Source organism: Electrona antarctica (genome assembly GCF_951216825.1).
Source record: "Electrona antarctica genome assembly, contig: scaffold_203, whole genome shotgun sequence".
NCBI classification, from domain to species: domain Eukaryota; kingdom Metazoa; phylum Chordata; class Actinopteri; order Myctophiformes; family Myctophidae; genus Electrona; species Electrona antarctica.
Window position 1 is genome coordinate 30,392 of NW_027636945.1, and position 23,538 is coordinate 53,929.

A 23,538-nucleotide genomic window follows, 5' to 3' on the forward strand; every position below is an offset into this window, starting at 1 on the left:
TGTGCCAGAACTTTCACATGGATATAAAACTAGAGGACCATATTTCCCTCCACGTTTTTGGAATTATTTAATGGGTGAGTACAAACGGAAAAATGTTCGTCACCTACCTTTTTTCACTGACGATAACAAAAGAAAAACTAATATATGATGACGAAAACTAACACTATAACAAATAAAAGCTAGACTAAAATGTTAGGGAGGGGCTAGTGGAGAAGAGATCCAGTAGAGCTAAAAGACAAGTCATTGTATGTTTGGTTGCGCTCGGTTGTGGTCACGCTTCGACACGTTGTGAGTTTGTAGATCAGCTATTTTCAGCATGCAACCAAACAAATCAGTCATTACGACAAAATCAACGATAGATTTAGTTCACTAAAATCTTGTGAAGTTGTGGTAGGCTATTTAGTAGACTAAAAACTAAACACTAAAACATTTCAGATGACTAGAAATGAGAGATGATGAGAAATATGACTAAAGCTGAAGGAATTTATTCAAAAGACTGAATAAAACAAAATCAAAATGTAGGATGCCAGTTAAACAATGAATGTAACATCTTTCAGAAAATAAAAAACATGCTATCTCAATAAGAACATTCTGCTGTGCATTTTAAACTAAAGGATGGCTGTTAAACCATGACGGTCTGGGGATCAATTAGTATAATTATGTTCAATTTGAATCCAACATAGAAAAACGTTCTAGGGGGGTCAAAACAATAATATACACAACTCCTACAACAATAAACAAAATGATAAAAGCAATAAAAAGACAAACATGACTTTTACATTGAACTCACTGCGCTGAAGACAACGAACCCAGCTCAACTTTTTCGTCCCCTTCGTAGTTTGTAGCACTCCCTGCCCTGATGTTCTCTCTGTGTGTGCGTGTGCGTGCGTGCGTGCGTGTGTGTGTGTGTGCGTGTGTGTGTGTGTGTGTGTGTGTGTGTGTGTGTGTGTGTGTGTGTGTGTGTGTGTGTGTGTGTGTGTGTGTGTGTGTGTGTGTGTGCGTGTGTGTGTGTGTGTGTGTGGCACGCTGGTATAGGTCTCATTACAGTGGGCTACTATAATGGTTAACCTGATTCCACAGTCCTGACTCAACAGTGAAAATTCTAATCAATACAGATTTACAGCAATGTGTGCGTGCGTGCGTGCGTGTGTGTGTGCTGTGCAGGAGGAAGAAGAGTCAGTCATCCATTCAGTCTCATGATAGCCTACAGTGTGTAATATGTAAACCCAAACGGAATCTCTGCGAGTTTTGTTTTTCTGTGTTTCTGCAGTGATTCAGGAGGAGAATCGTGTGAAATCAATGTGTTTGGAGCCCTATTAAAACACAAAATAAACCTCAATGAAAGATCCTTGATTTTGTCATTTTTGTATTAATTCATTACCAATTCACTCCTTCGTGAACAGACTGTTTGAAATAGTCTTTCAATTCAAATAGCAAATGTGTAAGTGTAATAACATGTACATTTGCCACTGAAATGCATAGGGAACAGATACTTAAACCCTCTATTCTAAGACAAACAGACCAGAGTTGCACCTGTACTTTTTTACACCAATTCTACTTTGACGACCACGAAGGGTGACAGATGATGGCCAGAGAGACGGCAATCTGGGGGTTGGCAGTCCAAACCACTTCCTCCTATAGCCTGACACTCAGTCTGAATTTTCATTTCGTTTCATTTCATTATTCAGGACATATTTTGTTTAATGGTGTAGCCGATTCAGGGCTGGAGCCAGGCTAACTTAACTTCCTCCATGAGGAGGAACCAAAAGCTACAGACCTGCAAGGAGCGTTTAAAATGCTCCCATGGTATCTCATTTCAGTGGAAGTTGCTCAGTGGGCGTTTTGAAGCACCCGGAAGAGCCGTCTACTTCCGGAAGTGCAACGAGCGCTCAACGTTAAACCCCAGCTGCACGTTTCCTCGTCATAACTCCACGGGTCCGCCTGCTCTTACCACTAGTAAGTGGTAAGCCGAGCGCCTCAAGCTGTAGCCACATCCATAGATATATATAAACTCTAGATAGCTCACCCGCACTGTTGGCCAATGGAGAGCGACGTCGTTACGTGGCGGCCATCTTACCTCGGGCCACATAACATTGTGTCTATGGGGCATGTACTCTTAAATGACCATAACTTGCTCAATTTTCAACCGATTTTCAAACGGTTTGGTTTGTTATAAACGTCAGAGACGTCCGCATACTTATATGCTTTTATACGAGGTTCATATAAAAAAAAATAAGCAGATCCTGAATCATAGCCACGTTGACAACGTTTGTAATAAACCAACCCGTTTGTAAATCCGTCAAGATTTGAGCGAGTTATGCCTGTTTCTGTTTGAGCTGCCATTGAACATACTGTACTATAGCCCCGAAGTAAGATGGCTGCCGGGTGAACGACATCAGAAACTCCATCTTGAGCCATCTAGAGTTTATATATATCTATGGCCACATCTACCAAGGAGCAGCGGACGTTTTTGGCTGTCTCCTTCTTTTTTTTGGCTTCTTTTCCGTTTTTTTAGACAGCTGATGGATGGAAATTAAGCTCCACCCCCGCGGCTCGCTGACTGCCGCGGAGGAGAGCATTTCCGGGAATCTGTCCGTCGCGGCAGTCAGCCGCAGAGGCACTGGAGCTTCTTTTCCATCCACCAGCTGTCTAAAAACTCGGAAATTACGTACAATTTACAATAACAATTTAGGCATTTAGCAGACGCTCTTAATCCAGAGCGATTTACATTAGTAAAACACAGCTTCTTCTGTCCGCGGCTGTCGGCTCAGATGTGGAAACACTGTCAGCCTGGGCACACTTTAGATTCCATGCAAGGACAGAAGAAGCTGAGTTTTGCGTCATTTCCGTTTTTTTAGACAGCTGATGGATGGAATTTGTCGCTCGCAGAGCTGGAGTCTACGGGACCACGCCCACAGTCTCCGCTCGGCCCCGTAGAGTCCCATTCTAAAGCCCCTGTAGGTGCTGCCACACTATCGGAAGAGCTGCGCACGTTCTCGGCTGTGCGCAGCTTAAATTCTGAGTTTTTAGACAGCTGGTGGATGGAAAAGAAGCTCCACCTCCGCGGACTTTTTGCGCGACGGCCAGATTCCCGGAAACGCTCTCCTCCTCGCAAAAAGTCCGCGGAGGTGGAGCTTCTTTTCCATCCACCAGCTGTCTAAAAACTCGGAATTTAAGCTGCGCACAGCTTAAGCAGTGCACAGCTTAAAGGGATAGTTCAGATTTTTTGAACTTAAATTGTATGAAATACTTGCCATTAATATAGTGGTTGCAACTGTATTAATTGATTGCCCGAGTCCCATGGTGGGAGATCTGCTCTGGTTTTGGTCAATATTAAGTAGTTCCGGTCATTTTGTGGGGGGCACTGGGGCCACGCAGTAAAAGTAAATGAATCCACAAAACGAACGTAATTTGTATTGTTGACCTATTTCTGAAATATTAGCGCAACTTTCGTTCAACTTTGACCCCTCTATCACATGGAACTATTTTTTGGGCGTAATGATATGGACACAAAAAACATAGTTCTGTGTGATAGAGGGGTAAACAAAGAACGGAAGTTGCACTCATATTTTAGAAATAGGTCAACAATACAAATTACGTTAGTTTTGTGGATTAATTTACTTTTACTGCGTGGCCCCCAGTGCCCCCCACAAAATGACCGGAACTACTTGATATTTCACCAAAACCAGAGCAGAACTCCCACCACAGGACTCGGGCAATCAATTAATACAGTTGCAACCACTATATTAATGGCAAGTATTTCATACAACTTAAGTTCAAAAAATCTGAACTATCCCTTTAAGACCGTTTTGCGCTAAGGTGTGGGGACACCGTCTCCACACCATACCGCAAAACGGTCTTAAGCTGCGCACTTCTTAAGCTGCGCGCAGCTTAAATTCTGAGTTTTTAGACAGCTGGTGGATGGAAAAGAAGCTCCACCTCCGCGGAAGACTTGAGCGGAGGAGAGCGTTTCCGGGAATCTGGCCGTCGCACAAGAATTCAGCGGAGGTGGAGCTTAATTTCCATCCACCAGCTGTCTAAAAACTCAAGCTTTAAGCTGCGCGCAGCCGAGAACGTGCGCAGCTCTTTTGACCGTGTGGCAGCACCTTTTGACCGTGTGGCAGCACCTGGACGGTGTCTAGCTGTTGCCACACTGTCGAAAGAGCTGCGCAAGTTCTCGGCTGCGCCCAGCTTAAAGCTTGAGTTTTTAGACAGCTGGTGGATGGAAATTAAGCTCCACCTCCGCGGAATACTTGCGCGACGGCCAGATTCCCGGAAACGCTCTCCTCCGCCCAAAAAGTCCGCGGAGGTGGAGCTTCTTTTCCATCCACCAGCTGTCTAAAAACTCAGAATTTAAGCTGCGCGCAGCTTAAGAAGTGCGCAGCTTAAGACCGTTTTGCGCTAAAGTGTGGAGACGGTGTCTCTCCGTTCAGTCTCCGCTCGCCGGGCCCGCCCCCTCGAGTCTTCGTTCGCCGCTCTCGTCCACTCCAATGCATTCCGAGTCTCCGTTCGCCCACTCCTCACCCGTCTTCTCATTATGCGAGGAGAGCGGGTCCCCGCCCCCCTCCCCAGCTCCCAGAAACTGTCACGGCAGCCATTGCTGCCCGGCCGGGAGGAGCTGCGGTGAGATGAGAAGAACAACACTTTGGGAATTAATTTACAGGCATTTTGATAAAATAATTACGGTATCGATGTGTCGGTGGGGTCCCAACAACATCCCGATTTTTATGTTTTATAAGTTTGGACGAAATTATGTGTATATAGTGGCAGCGGTGGCCGAACGGATAGCGGCGCGGTCTTGATACCGGAAGGTTCCTAGTTCGAATCAGCCGTCCGACACGGTTAAAAATTACCACCGCTGAAGTGCCCTTGAACAAGGCATTGAACCACTACGATGAAATGTGTTCTATGAGCAGGGCCTGGCTGGAAACAAGTTCTTGAGCTTAGCCCAGATACCCTGGGTAAATATAGATTTAATTTCATTTCATTTCATTTCATTTCATTTCATGGACGGGATTTCTACATCTGCCTCACTGCCTTGTCACAACACACCAGTGTGGAGTATGTCTACCGTCCGTCCGGACAGTAACAACAACAGGTATTTAATGACCACAGAAAAGCAACAAAACGCCTCTAAAAACATGTAACATTGCGTGTTTAAACTGCCATATTTTTTTATTTGCTTATATTTGACCAAGGGACTGATGCTAACGGAATTAGCGCTTTAGCATGGTCACAACAACACAGACAGAGTAGACCATACAACAGTATGTCAAGCCAAATATAATGTTCCATAGATAAGATCAGTGATGATCATAATCACTGATCATTATACTCATTAGAACCCCCAAATGACTCGACATTATTTTAAATATATTTAGCTTGGTTTATTATGTAGCAGATTGAGGGAGGGCATGAGCTGTTAGCTCCGTTTTTGTCAACTTTATCAACATCATCATCATAACTACAGTTGTTAAACATGAAAAGGTTTGATTTGTTGAAAATAGCCGATCTGCAAGCTTGTAGGTTGCCTTTTTCTGACCAGATGAAGAAGGAAGGCTTTAATGTGGCAAAACGTTTGATGCTGTCAATACATGTTGGGTCCATCTTAGCTCCTTTCGGAACCCTACGTTAAAGTTTCTGACATTTTGATGACTTTATGTAGGGTTCCTTCTCACCGGATTCAAGCGACATGGGATGCAATCTGATTTCCCCTGACTTACCCCTGTGCTGCGGTGTGGGTGTCACGCTGACATATTCCAAAAGAAGCATATGAACGCTATAGGATACAACGAACCCTCTCACCCCCCCCCCGAACGGCACAGAAGCCGTTAAGTATTTTTAATGTTTGTACGACCGTTTGGCAGCTCTGAAATTCTCTCTTCGGTCCCTCCTTGTTGACATCTCGGTTGGCTAGCTGCGCCTACGAGGCGCGTAGGGAGGCGCAGCTAGCCAACCGAGCTGCTGGAGGCGGTACAATGGGATGTCAACAAGAGAGAATTTCAGAGCTGCCAAAACGGTCGTACAAACATTAAAAATACTTAACGGCTTCTGAGCCGTTCGCGGGGGGGGTCAGAAGGTTCGTTGTCTCCTATAGCGTTCATATGGTTCTTTTGGAATATGTCAGCGTGACACCCACACCGCAGCACAGGGCTAAGTCACGGTAAATCAGATTGCATCCCATCATTCCCATGTCGCTTGAAGCCGGTGAGACCGGACCCTACGCGGTAGCGGTCCAAAGGAGCTCAACCCGGGGGGTCCGGAGACGGGCTAGGTCCATCTGGGTGTCTGAGTTGTGTAAAGTGCTCAGTGTAACATGGATTTTATATTCTTTATGCTGAAATGGAGAGATTGACAGCTCTTGTCTGTATTTGAGATGTATATATTTTTTTCATCAGTGTCTGTAGTAGGCCTACATCACTGTAAGTGACTATCTGTCTTCATCCTAGCCCCATATGTGCCCTCTCCCTACGCTCATTCTGTAGCTCCGAGATGAGGTCACAGACAGAAACCCCTCCCACCCCGTTCAGAAACGGCGCATGTTTCCACAATTCCCCATTGCTTACCCTTTTCTTAACAATGCACCAAAACCTTGAAGTGACGTTCCGGGTTTACACTAATTTACCGTCAACAACGCCAAAGAAAATCCAACTAGCGATTTGAACCGAGCCTTTACGAAGCGAATTTTGTCAGTCGCTTCCGTGTTTATCAAGGGATTGGTGCGTGTGCGCGGGCATGTCGAGTGAACTGAAGTCAGTTGGACATTTTCGACCAGGGGAGGCGCCGGGGAGGCGCTAAAGCTTTTCAACTTCCTTGAAAAACATGCTAAACAACCGCTGTAACGCTCGTGTAACCGTTTAAAGTTGGATTTTCTTTGGCGTTGTTGACGGTAAATTAGTGTAAACCCGGAACGTCACTTCAAGGTTTTGGTGCATTGTTAAGAAAAGGGTAAGCAATGGGGAATTGTGGAAACATGCGCCGTTTCTGAACGGGGTGGGAGGGGTTTCTGTCTGTGACCTCATCTCGGAGCTACAGAATGAGCGTAGGGAGAGGGCACATATGGGGCTATCTTCATCCCAAAAGAGCTGATCTGCAATCTGCACTGTGACATAATTATCATATTCGCTATGGTTTTGTTTCCTAAATTATTTTAAAACGTTTTTCAAAAAATAGCTAAACCTTTCATGAATTAAACCAAAATGCAGTGCTTTTTTTTTGCAATAACTTCATGAATACATGAAAGAAAAAGCTAAGAAATAAGCTCATAGGAGTCCAAGCTAGTACTAGTGGTTCTCAAATGTTTACACATGGAACCACATGGACGCTTATGGGTCCATTTAGTTTCATTTGAACACCCTCAGCTAATATTGTTATTGTTGTTGTCCACTCATTGTGTGTGTCTGTGGCAAAAATTGAAACAATGTCCACCACAAGCCAACATGTTGATGACCCCTGGTCCCAGGAGAATGTCTAATTTATATTTTGAGTCACAAGCTAAAACCTCTGGGAACCACTGTCCTACTAAGGTCTCAGGGGCACTTGCCCGGTGGGCCAAGTACAGGTCATGTCCTACTTGCCCAAAGGTCATGCCCACTTGCCTGAAAAGTAAAATAAAAAAATAAAATGTCCATTGTAAAATGATAGGTCACATTTGAACATATTTTGGGGGGGGGCCCAGGTGATGGTGACTGAAGTGACCATAGTATAAGATGGCCGATCTACAAGCTCACAACGCCTCGCAAATGTGAGCTTGTAGATCTGCTGTTTTCACTATGTAAATAATATATATAAAAAACTAAATGAAATACCTCAACTTAACTCCTACAATTCCAAGTGCTTCTCAGGGTGGGGGTCCCCACCGTCCCCAGTTTAAATGTGATTATTTTGGGGGTCCAAGCCTGAAAAGGTTGAGAACCACTGCACTATAGGCTGTACGATAAAAAAAAATAACCTCAATTTCTCCCACATTCAGGTGTTTTATATTTTGTGTTGTTCATATATGGTTGCGTCCCCTCTCAAAAGAGCACTCGCCCGGTCAGGCAACCTGAAAGCAGACTCCACCTGCCCCAAAGTGTTATTTAGCTGCCAGGGGCAAGTGGGCACCCCTTAGTGTTTTATTTAGCTGCCAGGGGCAGGTGGGCACCCCTTAGTGTCAACGCCTGAGGAACCCAGAGGACTAGGTATTAATTAACATCTCAGATACATTAATAGCTGTTTTTTGAAACAGTCAATCACTCATTTGATTTCTGGGGGTCAACATTTCTGTAACTCTGACACATTTAGACCTGAGGCCGATTCTAAAAAAAAATGTCTTCTAAATCCTGACAGTTTTCTGAAAAAAACATGTTTCTATGTCAGTGGTGCTCAACCCTTTTCATGTCCAGGACCCCCAGAATTACCTCTATTTGGCCTTGGGCCCCCATCTGAAAATATGTTGTTCCAGGCACCCCCCAGTTTTCAAAAACAGCAGATCTACTATGAGCTTGTAGATCTGCTATTTTTCAATAGCTAAAGTATAATATAATGCTTAAAACACCAAAAGGGGTCCAGAATGGGTTAAATTAGTATTTGTATAGCAACACAAATTGACATTAATATAACATTAGGGTTATCCCAAAAGAGATGATCTGCACTGTATGACATAATTCTCATATCCCCTAAAGCACTGGTTCCCAAACACTGCGTCTGTTATGGTTGTTTCCTAAATTAGCTTTTATTATTTCAAAACATTTTCCAAAAAATTAATCAAACCAAAATGCAGTGATCTTTTTTGGCAGTAACTTCATGAATACATAAAAGAAAAAGCTAAGAAATAAGCTCATTAGGAGTCCAAGTAGTACTAGTGGTTCTCAAATGTTTTATTTGTACCCCCTCAACTCTGAAGTAGTGAAAACAGCTGATCTACAAGCTCACAACGCCTCGCAAATGTGAGCTTGTAGATCTGCTGTTTTCACTACGTATAAATATATATAAAAAACTAAATTAAATACCTCAACTAAACACCCGAGGAACCCAGAGGACTAGGTATTAATTCACATCTCAGATACAGTAATAGCTGTTTTTTGTTTCTGAAACAGTCAATCACTCATTTGATTTCTGTAACTCTGACACAAACAGCTGATATCATTTTTGACCCATTTAGACCTGAGGCCGATTCTAAAAAAAATGTCTTCTAAATCATCATCAAACCCATGTTTCTATGTCAGTGGTGCTAAACCCTTTATGTCCAGGACCCCCAGAATTATCTCTATTTGGCCGTGGACCCCCATCTGAAAATATGTTGTTCCAGGCACCCCCCAGTTTTCAAAAATAGCAGATCTACAAGCTCGTAGCGTGGCACTCGGTGCCATGCTATGAGCTTGTAGATCTGCTATTTTGCAATAGCTGAAGTATAACATAATGCTTAAAAAAACAAAAGGGGTTCAGAATGGGTTAAATGAGCATTTGTATAGCAACTCAAATTGACATTAATTATATCATTACCCTCAGTTAAGTATTGCATTAAAGCTGCAATTAATACACAGCCATTCAGAAAAAGTTACATCCAACCAACTATGTTCAGAGAAACGGCAGAGATAGTTTTTAAATGAGATGGACATGTATATGATGGAAAACATTAAAAGTGGGTTTCAGGTGGGGTAATCTAAACTCAACTCAAGCATCTTAACACTGTTGAAATAGTGCATTTCATATTTAATGTAAACAAACAGGACTAAGGTGAGGCAGTCATAGTAGGGCAGATAACTTGCAAATTACAGGAGAATCGTTCACTTGCGGATACAAGCACCAAAATTGGCACACATACTCCTTAGGGGTTGCTCTTTTGAGAAAACCACTGTGCCAAAAGAAATTTCAAGATGGCGGCCATATTTCAAGATGGCTGCCATTGAATATACAGTAATATTGCATTTCGCAATAAAATCCCATAGACTTGTCCTATTTGAATGATCTTGGTGTCAAATCATACATTTTCCACTATGTAGATTCCAAATTTGGACCCATGGACTTACTCACTGGCTTCCTTGTACCATATATCAGTCCCGGAACCCTAATATTCTGCTAAATTAGAGGTTTGTGTTATGTCTGACTCCGGTAAAATGGATGGCAGTTTATATCTTAGTATAATTAGATGTTTAGTATGTGTGTGTGTGTGTGTGGGGGGGGTCTAATAAGCCCTGCATCTTTTAGCTAGTGTAGATTACATGTAGTTTACCATGTATGATCAGTTAGACAGCCGCGCCTGAATTGACAGGGTATGCCAGCAGGGGAGAGCCGAGCCAATGGTAAGGGCTATACATGACTTATTCATGGACTTACCAACATGGTGTATAGATCACACTGGATTTAAATGATACTGGATGAACGATCGGGCTAGGTGTAGATCATATATTTTATTGTCGAACCTAGTCATATCCCATACCTTATTGTGCATGATGGCGGTAAAAGGATAACCCCTCTGCCTTGATTCACTGAATACAGATAATGGTCATACTGTGATACCTTGATTACCATTCACCAAGATGTCTAATATAGACCCAGGACCGCCTAAATTCAAGACTGACTGGAGCAAGTGTTGTCTTTGCAAAGACAAGAATAGTAAAGAGCTCTCGTCACCACATGCAAGACAATCACAACATGATGGCTACACTATGATTGCAACTAATATTCCCCTCTTTCACACAAAGAATGAGATGCATATTAATAAAATGGATCCAGACAGACTTGATGATCGTGGTGGCATTGAAGAAAATCTGAGGAGGAACAAGGCGCAATATCACAAAAGTTGTCGCATTACGAAACTGGAGAGTGAGAATCACAAAACGAAAAGCAGAGTGCGCTCAGCCAGTGGAATGCAGCTGGGTGTTGATGCATCTGCTGTCAACTCCACAAGACTGAAGGAGAAACTGCTGTCAGAAATACCTGAGTTGGAGGCTCACAAGCAGGGAAGGGATGTTCATTTGGCTTTCCAGAAAGATGTAGGCTTTGGCTTGTCAGAAGCCTCTGACTCTTATAGTGAAGCTATTGTCCTTAGCAAAGCAGCTAACATCTTGCAACGACATATATGCTGGACCACAAGTCCCTCCAAAGCAGGTATTTCTTACAGCAGTTTTTCATTCAGTCATGTGGAGTTGACAGCTGGTCCATCAACACCCAGCTGTTCCAGGCACTGGAATAGCACGTACAGGTGAACTATATGTCTGCAAGTCGAAGGACTGAAGGACCCTCACCAGATCTGGTGGTCTCCACTAGATATGTGACTAGCTCTGAGATTTCCTGTAGGTGGGCAACTGGGCATCCTCTTCGGTTGAATGTTCCTTTTCCAGTCTCTTTGTGGTTGTGAGGTACAACCTCTCTATTGTAAAGGTCTGCCAAGCATGCAACATGGAGCTCCTGTGCAATAACATCTCCACCACTGAGTCTTGCAAGAAGTTTTCCGTCATTTAAAGTTTCGGCACATTCATTATAACTCTTATTGAGATTCACCGTCATAGCTTTCTATGACGACGCATACCCTGTGAGTTCAGAGTATGCAGCATCTTTGTCACATCTGAAACATGGTTGGCTTTGAATGCTGGTTCTACTCCACTCTCTGCTTTGAATGCTGGTTCTACTCCACTCTCTGCTTTGAATGCTGGTTCTACTCCACTCTCTGCTTTGAATGCTGGTTCTACTCCACTCTCTGCTTTTCATTTTGTGGTTCTCACTCTCTCCAGTTTCGTGTTGTTGAACATAATGCGACAACCTTCATGATATTGCGCCTTGTTCCTCCTCAGAGTTTATTCAATGCCACCACCAGGGGAATATTAGTTGTTGTTGTGATTGTCTTGCATGTGGTGATGAGAGCTCATACTATTCTTGTCTTTGCAAAGACAACACTTGCTCCAGTCAGTCTTGAATTTAGGCGGTCCTGGGTCTATATTAGACATCTTGGTGAATGGTAATCAAGGTATCACAATATGATCATTATCTGTATTCAGTGAATCAAGGCAGAGGGGTTATCCTTTTACCGCCATCATGCACAATAAGGTATGGGATACAACTAGGTTCGACAATAAAATCTACACCTAGCCTGATCGTTCATCCAGTATCATTTAAGTCCAGTGTGATCTGTACACCATGTTGGTAAGTCCATGAATAAGTCATGTATAGCCCCCTTACCATTGGCTCGGCTCTCCCCTGCTGGCATACCCTGTCAATTCAGGCGCGGTTGTCTAACTGAACATCATACATGGTAAACTACATCTAATAATCTAATATTAGATATTAATATTAGCTAGTGTAATCTACACTAGCTAAAAGATGCAGGGCTTATTAGACAACATTTGGGAGTCATAAAGAACAAAAATACTTGGATGCACCGGGACGTATCCTCAGTGATGTATCCCACGGTCATCAAGGTTTCGGGTCTCACGAACATCATACCCCTCGGGTGACCCAGCTTACGTCTCAGTAGCTACCCACGATCAGACCCACTAGGGAAAGACCAGGGCCACACAATCCGTTGGAACTACTCTGCCGGGACTGGGAGGCACATGATTCTGGCATGTGGAGGGACTAGGCTCTGTGGGTTGACTCCTGTCCGGGCTCCTATGTCTCACCAGGTCCACTCCTGCTCTCACCAGGAGTACCGCCAGGACCTGTGCGTTGCACCAGAGTCCCAGCACCAGACACTTCATTCAGGAGTGGTGGTTTCTTGAGCCGCAATGGTTCTGCAGGCTCCACCTGGGCAACGGTTTATTTAGCTACACCAAACAAATTACTCAGCTGATACTGAACGGTGCGAGCGGTACCCCCCCCCCCCCCCCCCCCCCTCCCCCCACACACACTTACACACACACACACACACATACTAAACCTCTACTAAGATATAGACTACCATCCATTTTACCCGAGTCAGACATAACACAAACCTCTAATTTAGCAGAATATTAGGATTCCGGGACTGTTATATGGTACAAGGAAACTAGTGAGTAAGTCCATGGGTCCAAATTTGGATTCTACATAGTGAAAAATGTATGATTTGACACCAAGATCATTCAAATAGGACAAGTCTATGGGATTTTATTGCGAAATGCAATATTACTGTATATTCAATGGCAGCCATCTTGAAAAATGGCCGCCATCTTGAATAATTTTTTGGCACAGTGGTTTTCTCAAAAGAGCAACCCCTAAGGAGTATGTGTGCCAATTTTGGTGCTTGTATCCGCAAGTGAACGATTATTTCCGCTATCTGCCCCGCTATCAGCAGGTTACAGCGCTGTAGGGCTTCGAACCCTATATCCAGGCAGAAGCTCGGATAGTACACTACCAGCGCTTTATTTTGCTTTGCAACACCATGTCTGTACTTGCATGTGAATTCAGAAATATAAGATCTACAATATGCTATTAATTAATAATAATCAGTAAACAATGAAGGAAAGCTGTGTTGGTGCTTAATCAAAGCACGCTATTCTTATCATATTTTATACCTTTTCACCCGCAGCGCCTGGAGCATCCACTTGGACACAAGCAAGGGTCTCATCGGCCGTGGACGCCTGGACGGGTCGCCTGGAGAACGGTGTCTGTTGCGAGACGCAGAAACATCCAATGATTCCAGGTTTGTGCATCAGCAGATAGCACTTTTTAGACTTAGATAGCATTTGAAACAGACTTATAGCATGTCATGTAGATGGCACAATAATTGCATTGTATGTAGTCATAGCACATCATAGAACATAATAGCATAGTATAGTATATATGTATAGTTAATATGTATAGCGTCATTATATAGATATGTTACGTTCTTAGCTTACGCATGTTTCTTGATAAATGCATTTTATATATGTGATGTATTCCCATACTTTTGTTCTTGCCTAATGTAAATCGCTCTGGATTAAGAGCGTCTGCTAAATGCCTAAATTGTAAAATTGTAAATTGCAGATGTTTTACTTTATCATGCAAGTAAGGACGTGTTAGCATGGCCTAAACAATCACTGGTAGAAGGTACTTTCAGGTTTCTGAAATGGGGTTCAAGTCCCTTCAGTGATGGAAGGCTTAATGTTTTACACGTGTCCTGCTTGTGTGTTTATTACATGAAATGTTATCACAAGTCAGAATAGTACCCGAATGGACAAACTAATTGTAATTGCAACATGTAATACTTGGTTCACGGAGTTGGAGCTTTGCACAATCCCAGGCGCGAACCCTGGACCTCTCGGGGATGTCAGATTAAATGAGATGTAAATTGGAACACAGGTATGCAACTCTGGCGACCTTGGACACTCCCATATGCTAATCTGGACACCTTGGCCACTCCCGTATGCTAATCTGGACAACGGAGGACGTTGGCGAATCGCTGGGCGGGGAAAAACCACTACTGTACGGATCAACGTCTCTATGGTGCAGGGCCTGGACCATAGAGTATATAAAAGGATAGAGACTGAACTGGCGCGAAGCTCCGCCCCCCCCAGCTATTCATGTCAGTGGAAGTTGCTCAGTGGCGTTTTGAAGCACCCGGAAGACTGCCGGAAGTACCGTCTCAGAACGTCTACTTCCGCATTTGACCACCAAATTTTGGTGGTCAAATGCGGAAGTGCAACCGAGCGCTCAATGTTAAAGCCCAGCTGCACGGGGTTTCCCGGTCATGAATCCACGGGTCCGCTTGTAGTCCCTCCTCCTACCACTAGGGCCCAGTGCTTCAACGTTGAATAGCCTCACTGGCCCCTTGGCCTGGACGGGCGGCCCCTGGTGCAGTACCAGCATGCTAACACTAGGGGCAGCAAAGGAGTTAACCTCAATAACCTGAGCCTAAACCTAACCTTAAGACTTAGATTGTAGCCTATATCATGTGGAACTGGTACGATGGTAACTCCAGACAGCCTGAGCAAGGCTAGGAATCACCCCTTCTCCCTCCCCCCTGGTGATATAATGCTATACTGTGATGTATGTATTGTAATGTTGTTTACATACTCCATGCAAATAGTGCCATACATGTTTTTTAGGCTAAGGTACACACCGGTTATATAGGCCATACAGGTCATGCAGTTCAGGTCACAGGCTAACTTTGAAAGTCTATCAATAGAAGGCCTGGCCATACGTTGACTAATAAGACACACACACACACACACTCTACCCCATGACTCTACACACAACGCATGGCCTACATGTTGACGAACACACACACACACACACACACACACACACACACACACACACACACACACACACACACACACACTCTACCCCATGACTCTACACACAACGCATGGCCTACATGTTGACGAACACACACACACACACACACACACACACACACACACACACACACACACACACACACACACACACACACACACTCTACCCCATGACTCTACACACAACGCATGGCCTACATGTTGACGAACACACACACACACACACACACACACACACACACACACACACACACGCACATGCACAAATGCACACACACTCTAAGGAACTGGATCAAATTTGGGCACACTGCTCAGCAGAACACAAACCTCGTGCATTTTACCTCGTGCATCTGTGCATAGGCAGCTGTACTGTATATAGGCTGCCATGTCTTCTCTGTACTTTGCTTTTCAGAGGATCTACTGCTGTTGGTCAAAATTTGGTAATCTTTGATCGTCCTTAAATAAACACTAAATTCGAAATAAGGACGACGCCTTGGACTCTCTCTTCCTAATGAATTGCTTGGTCTACTGCTATATTATTCACACCCACGAGACTACACTGTCCTATCTGTCTGGACATTCTAAAGGAACCAGTGACTCTAAACTGTGGACCAGTATGAGGACACTGGAGTCTACTGCTGTCCCCAGTGCAGAGAGAGCTTCAGTCCTAGACCTGTTTTGAGCAAGAATTAACACCTTGCTGGCTGAGGTAAGATGACCTTACAAGTTACAACCACACATGAAACTACATTTGCTGCCACAGCAGACTATATATGGCTATATGGTTATTTGTTCACATTGTATGTTTATATTGATAATGATATAGGCTACATTGTTTGTACCATTAAGAATAACTATTTATTACGTGTTCTCAAAGTGGGGCCTGGGGACCCCCAGAGGTCCATGAGGCGGTTAAAGGGGGTCCATAAAAATAGTTTATAGAGCATCACAGTCTGTTTAACCACTGTAAACCTACAGTATACATCAGCTATTTGAACATTGCAGATCTACAAGCTCACAACGCATATCTGAACACGATATGCAATATCTTTGTTGAAACATTTTAACAACATAAATCTTGTATGGGGGTCCCTGGCAAAATTATTTTGAGATGGGAGGGGAGTCCGTGGACAAATGCATATTCATTTGAAAACCACTGGTTTAAACAGATGCTAGTTAAGGTTTGATGGTACGTACTTTATTCTGTCATTTTGTTGACTAGGGTAATTTACTCTGATGTTTGACTTTGTTAGTCACTGGTTAATCATTAAAACGTAGTGCCCCTATTCTTGGCTTGTAAATGATGCATTTATATAGCGGCGCACCTTTATCCAAGGCGCTTTACAGAGATTGTGCATTACATTCACCCATTTAAACACATTCACACACCGTGCAGGGCACCAACCTGCACATCGGATGTTGTATTTGCTGGTCCAAAATGTAACATTGATGATGTGGTATTGAAGTGTAATTTTATTTCTGCCTCTTGGCCAGTTCCCACTTGTAAAAGAGACGCAGTCTCAATGTGTTTTTACTGGTTAAATAAAGGTTAAATAAACAATAAAAAATCGGGAGCAATTTGGGGTTCAAAGTCTTGAGTCTTGTGTCTTGCTCAAGGACACTTCGACACTCTGGGGGAGCCCGGGTTCGAGCCAGGAACCTTGCGGTTCCCATTCGGTCACTCTACCCCTGAGCCACTGTCGCCCAGCTTGTCAGTCATTTAGGGCAAACATAATGGTCCTAGTGGTTAAGAGTGTCTGCTAAATGCTTACATTGTAGGCTACATTTTTAACAAGGCAACTCTAACTTTATGAAAATGCAAAGTTCAGAACCTGTCAGTGTTGTTAATGTTGCAATGCATTTATCACCATGAAGCTCACAATGACTGTGTTGTATTTCTCCTCAGTGAGTGAGCTCTCCTTTACTTCCAGCTGGTGATGAAGCTGAGCAGTACAGCAGCTCAGCAGTCTCCTGCTGCCTCCGCTGCTCCGCTGTACGCCGGTCCAGCAGACGTGGCCTGTGATTTCTGCACCGGAGCCAAACGTCGCAAAGCTCTCATGTCTTGTCTGACATGTCTGGCCTCTTACTGTGAGACTCACCTCCAGCCTCACTACAATGTTCCTGTGTTGAAGAAGCACAAGCTGGTCCCAGCCACCGACAAACTGCAGGAGAAGTTGTGCTCCAGTCATGACAAGCTGATGGAGGTGTTCTGTCGCACAGACCAACAGTGTATCTGCTATCTGTGCACCATGGAAGAACACAAGGGCCATGACACGGTGTCAGCTGCTGCAGAGAAGGCAGAGAAACAGGTAGAACCACCATCACTTGAAGACAAATCATAAGATGGATCATGTTTTAAAGATGGAAGCAAGACTAAATATAGTCTTAAGTTAGTTAGTTCTCAAACACATGGACCCCCATCTGAAAATGTTTTGGGCCAGGCACCCCCAGAAAAGAAGAAAGTAAATCAAAATAAAATATTTTTGGAGCTCGGAGCAGGGCACAAAGCGACGCACTGTGAGCTTGTAGATCTGCTTGAGAACAACTTCCAAACCACTGTTCTAAAACAGAGTTTTCTAAAAGATGTATGTTATAAAATCTAAAATGGCACAGATGTTTTCACGGTTTTAATTGTAGGATGAAGTACACTAATTTTGGACCCAAAACAGGATCATATTTCATGTCCATTTATCTTGCCCTTCAAAAGTGTAAAGTCCAATTTCACTTGTTTTTACCCTGTATCCTGTATTCTCTCTCTCCTGATTGGATAGAATTGGTGTCCCGACATGAAAAAGTCCACAATGTTTACAAACCAAACTGTCTCTCTTCCTGCTTCTTGCAGAAACAGCTGGTGACAAGTCAGGAGGAAGTCCAGCAGAAGATCCAGGAGAAAAAGAAGGAGCTGGAAGACCTGAGACAGGTCTTGGAGGCCCTGAACGTGAGTGGTTCTCAAAACTCTTTAATGTCACGGACCCTAAAATGAGATGTATTTGGCTGCTGACCGGACCCCCATTTCAAAGTGTTTTGTTCCAGGGACCTCCAGAAGCAAAGATTTGAGTTCAAAATGTTTGCTTTACAAATATATTCAAAGATTAAAAAATGTTGTCACTTAAAATTTCATTCATTTTATAAACAAATCAAATATTTACAGACATTTTCAAGATTGTTTCGAAAATATCAGATCTACAAGCTCATATTGCGGCACCAAGTGACATGATATGAGCTTGAAAACAGCCAACGTATAAAATATGGTGTGCGTGTGCGCGTGTGTGTGCGCTAAGCAGAGCTCTGCAGAAGCAGCAGTGGAGGCCAGTGACAGGATCTTCAGTGAGATGATGGTCTCCATTGAGAGAAGATGTGGTGAGCTCAAACAACTGATCAGAGATCAGCAGCAGAATGCAGTGTCTCAGACTGAGGCTCTCCTGAGACCGCTGGAACAGACCCTGGAGCAGCTGGAGAGGAGACATGCTGAGCTGGAGGAGCTGTCCAACACTGAGGACATCATCACATTCATTCAGGTTCCACACGTGGCTTTTTGACACAAAAAATCAAACATTTTCCAAAAATAGCAGACCTAAATGATCAGCATGTGAGCTTATTATTTCCACTATACATTTAAATTTGTATATGTTAGCATTGTAGAATTATGAAATAATTTTGAGCAATTGTTGTTCGTAGATTAGAACATAAATGTATTTTTTGTAAAATGATATTGTTAATTACTATTCTTATGTATGAGAATGAAAGACAAATTCAATTCATCATTTATTACAGAGAACATAATTTACTGATAGTTTGACTGACTGCGTAAAACGGGTTACAAGACTCATTAAGTCTTGTAACGTGCGTGCGCGCGTGCGCGCGTGCGTGCGCGCGTGCAATCCGTACATTAAGTAACTGGTTGAACAACAAGGACATCAGCTCAACTCTACAATATTGTGATCAATGCACTGATCTATTGATCATCATTGATCATCCCTGTCTAAAGTGGTTTACTGGTCTCTCTGCTTGTCTCTCTCCAGAGTTTCCAGTCTCTCTCCAGTTACACTGAATCTCCAGTCTCACACAGTGTGGTCGTCTGTCCTCTGAGGTCCTTCACAGATGTGACTGATGTCGTGTCTGGTCTGAGAGACCAACTAGACAACATCCTGACGACAACTTGTCTTCAGGATGGAGGTGAGATTTAAAAGTGTTTATTGTTTTTCATAGTAAACATGGATGGATGAAGCCAGAAGGCAACTGGAGATGTTTGAACTAGAAACAGACCGATGGTACACAGTAGGCTGTCTGTCAGATTGGACAGTAAAATAAGAATTAAGCAAGAATATTACTCAAAGGAGAGATGAGATTTAAATGGGTTTTATAGTTCTTCTAAGCACCCTCTACTGTACAGTACATTTCTATGTGTTGAATGGATTTTATACAGGTGGGAGTATGTCTATACTGTGCTGTGTTACCTGTGTTTCACATCACACAAGTACAGTATATAAATGCACCATCGATTATTATTAATCGATGGTGCAGAGCGTGCAAGTAATGTGTTTTGTCCGGTGCTCCGATGCGTATGTCCCGTGGCAGCGTATGACGTAATGATTAATTTGTGCTTGATATGGCATTGGTGTCAGATTACATACATGTATACATAGGGGCATTATCTTTGATCCACCAGACACTAAAACATATTATTACGTCACCATCGAGAGCCAGTTATACCCTGGCATTGGTTACATATCTTCATCACGTCATATGCTGCTACGGGACATACGCATCAAACGACCCAAGTAACCACAGTATACTGCTAATCAACTTACAAATTACATATACATACTGTATATACATAGAGGCATTTCCTTTAATCCACCCGACACTGAAACATATCTTTATTACGTCACCATTGAGAGCCAGTTATACCCTGGCATTGGTACATATCTTCATCATGTCATACGCAGCCACGGCATACGCATAAAACGACCTTAATTACGCTCATTTACAAGGTTCAAAAGGTTCAAGGTTCATTCAAGAGTTGTCAAATAATGAATACTTTCTTTCAGTCTAACAGATAAACCCAAAGAAGATACTTAAATATAATAGAATCTAATAGGAAGATGGCCTACAATAACATACAGGACGTTCAAACAGTGCAGTGTGACTCTGATCAGCCCATAGTGACAATCAAAGCAGATGGGGTGGGTTATTCTAGGAGCGTGGCAACAATCATGGACATTCGTAAGGAAAGGTGCATATACCAGGAATGTCCCCATGAGGACTGCAAGGACAAGATTGTTGACCTTAAGAATGGAAATTACCGCTGTGAGAAATGTAGAAGAGAATTTCCTGAGTTCGAATATAGACTCAATATAGCAGACTTTCGTGGCGAGAAATCGACGTCATGCTCCCAGGAAATAGTTGAAGTCCTCCTGGATCGGAAGATCCAGGAGGACTACTGGATACTATTGAAATACTATTTTTTTTACCTCCAAAAACTAGGTACGTAGCACATAGCTAAACCTAATAATTCAATATTGAAACCGTTACTTCACGGAGAGGCTGAGATTTGAAAGTTCGTAGCGGTCGACAGTACTTGCGCGCTCTGCTTGCGCGTGCTACACGCAAGTAGGCACTCGACAAAGTGCAGTTCTAGTTATTATTATTATTATTATTATATTTTTGTTATCTTGAGGAGTTCTCTCTCCTGATTTGTTGAAAGTTGTAAAGTAAGTAGCCATGCCGAGCCATGGTAGCCTGGTTAATAAACCAGACCGAATCAGCCGTTGGCAAAAAAAAGTTGCCTACCAGCGGATTACGGTCTGGCGAGGCTCAGTAGCACGCCTCTTTCCTACAGCAGAGAACAGGTCGGACCTATGGGGCCCATAGGGCAGGAGCCTATCTCCTGTTTCTGTAGCGTGAGGCAGCTTGATGCACAAGTATACCCCCTGGACATGACACTAGTATGTCGCAGGGACTTACCCCCAATCCAACCCTTGATGCTGAGTGTCAAGCAGGGAGGCACTGGGTCCCATTTTTATAGTCTTTGGTATGACCGGGCCGGGAATTGAACCCCGACCTCCCAGTCTCAGGGCGGACACTATAACCACAAGGCCACTGAGCTGGTGTTGAAAGTTGTATCCACCTGAAAATGTATTTTCTGTTTCTGTTTAGCTTAAACTTTTTGACAAAAAACTTCAGTTGAATCCATTCTTCAGTATGATGACGTTTACTGTTTTCTTGTGTCTCCAGTGTGTGCAGTTGATGTTGATGATCCAGCGGAGCCTCAGACCAGAAAGGACTTCTTACAATGTGAGTCCATGTTGGTGTTGTTTCTGAACGTTGACGTTTCAACCTGAAATGTTATTTGAAGCTCAGTCTAATGAGTTTGATCTGAGAGAATATTAACTCTAAACACAATGAGGTTCATGAGGTTTGGATTTTCTTTTGTCGTGTGTTCTCACAGATTCCTGTCCTCTGTCTCTGGACATGAACACAATACACAAACAGCTCTCCCTGTCAGAGGAGAAGAGGAAGGTGACTAGAACACGACAACAACAACAACAACCTTACCCTGATAATGCAGAGAGATTTGATGAGTACAGTCAGGTGTTGTGTACAGAGGGTCTGTCTGAACGTAGTTACTGGGAAGTAGAGAGGAGTGGTAGAGATGTTGGTATAGCAGTCTGTTATAAGGACACCGACAGACGAACCCGCTTTGGATACAATGATAAATCCTGGTGTTTATTGTGCTATGGTAACGACTACTGGTTCAGACACAACAGTGTTGACACTAAAGTGTCAGGGCCTGTCTCCTCCAGATTGGGGGTGTACCTGGATCACAACGCAGGCACTCTGTCCTTCTACAGTGTTTCTGACACAATGACCCTCCTCCACACAGTTCAAACCACGTTCACACAACCTCTCTATCCAGGGATATGGCTTTGGCAATCTGGAGATACAGCAGAGCTGTGTAAGACATGGTAGACATGTTAAGAATACTGATGAGGATATTCAGTTGAACACTTTGTTTTCTTCATTTAGATTGTAGTTGTTCCCTTCTAGATGAAGCATGTGTTAGAATGATGTGTCATCATCATGATCAATCAACCCATTGATTGTGTTCTGCTCATTGCATTTCTTTGAAGATCAATCGTTATTCAGTATGTCTGTTATCTTGTTCATGTTACTACAGAGCCCTCTGTCAGGCTGTGGAGCCTTTTTGCCTCATTGTGAGCTTGTAGATCCTCTATTTTCAAATGTGTGTACCTGTATATACAGTAAGGCTGAAGTGGTTAATGTATAGGTTTGTAATAATAATCAAAAACAAAAACATTTCTGCATCAAAAGTAATCAACAGATTACTTTTACTGTCTTGTACTGTCTGTCTGTGTTTGTTTTATTTGTCTTGTTCTGACCTTGATTGGGGGGGATATTTACATGTCGGATACAGCAAAATTTACATGTTTATTCATTGCTGCATCAATACAAATAAAGTGTTTACAAAAAAAGATCAACAGATTCTCACAATATTTTTTTTATTCAAACTAAACGTAACTAAACACTTTATTTTGGGGCGGTCTCCAGTTCAAATGTGATTATTTTGGGAGATTCATCTCCAGTTCAATCTTATTTTGGGGGGTCCCCGGTTCAAATGTGATTAATGTGGTGGGCTGCAGCTGGTGATTACAGTGGTTCTCAGGTGTAATTACTCCTCAATGTCTAAATCGAATTAAACAGTTAATCAAAATAATTGCTTTTGTCGCTTATGAAAATATAATTTAACAAGGTGAACAATGTTTGTTTTTGGAGGCCCACTTTGCACTTTTGCAAGAATTCAACATTTTTTATTTTGTTTGACTTTGATTAGTTATATTTGGAAGCTGTATAAACATGATGGGAGACTTGGCATGTTAGCATACCTCTACTAAAAGTAGTATGTATTTCACCCTGAGATACAAATCATTGTTTTCTATGGTGGATAAGCTATAAGATAAGCTTTTTTGGAATGAGTGTTTTTGCTTATTTTACACAAGAGATGCTGTATTAGCCTAATACAGCATCTCTTGTGTAAAATAAGCAAAAACACTGATTCGGTTCCATGTGTGTCCCCATATAACCTAATACTATTAGGTTATATGGGGACACACATGGAACCGAATACTGAATGACCAGCTAGGACTTGACACGTGCAGTCCAGCAGGGGGAGCCCTTGTCATTGAGATATAATAATGAGAGTAGGAGCAGAGAGGATACTGATTGATTTGCAGCTTTATTAAACACATTAATATTTACATCTACAGACCTTTGTTCAGCATTCTTATATCAGCCTCAATCCACCGTCTTTTAATACAAAAACATACAGTATATAAAAACAACT

General features: G+C 42.9%; 1 protein-coding gene across 1 annotated transcript in view; it reads left to right on the plus strand.

Annotated features, from left to right (window-relative positions):
• Positions 1 to 629: 629 nt before the first annotated feature.
• LOC306919610 (uncharacterized protein) overlaps positions 630 to 23,538 on the plus strand; it is a gene marked incomplete at its 5' end in the record, with an annotated part of 32,956 nt that continues 10,047 nt past the window's right edge. The window contains 11 exon segments of the mRNA XM_079532368.1: positions 630 to 635; positions 4,434 to 4,623; positions 8,023 to 8,039; positions 15,789 to 15,857; positions 15,859 to 15,882; positions 17,105 to 17,482; positions 18,016 to 18,111; positions 18,458 to 18,691; positions 19,196 to 19,349; positions 21,411 to 21,470; positions 21,625 to 22,141. Of these exon segments, the coding sequence (XP_079388494.1) occupies positions 630 to 635; positions 4,434 to 4,623; positions 8,023 to 8,039; positions 15,789 to 15,857; positions 15,859 to 15,882; positions 17,105 to 17,482; positions 18,016 to 18,111; positions 18,458 to 18,691; positions 19,196 to 19,349; positions 21,411 to 21,470; positions 21,625 to 22,141 (1,745 nt within the window).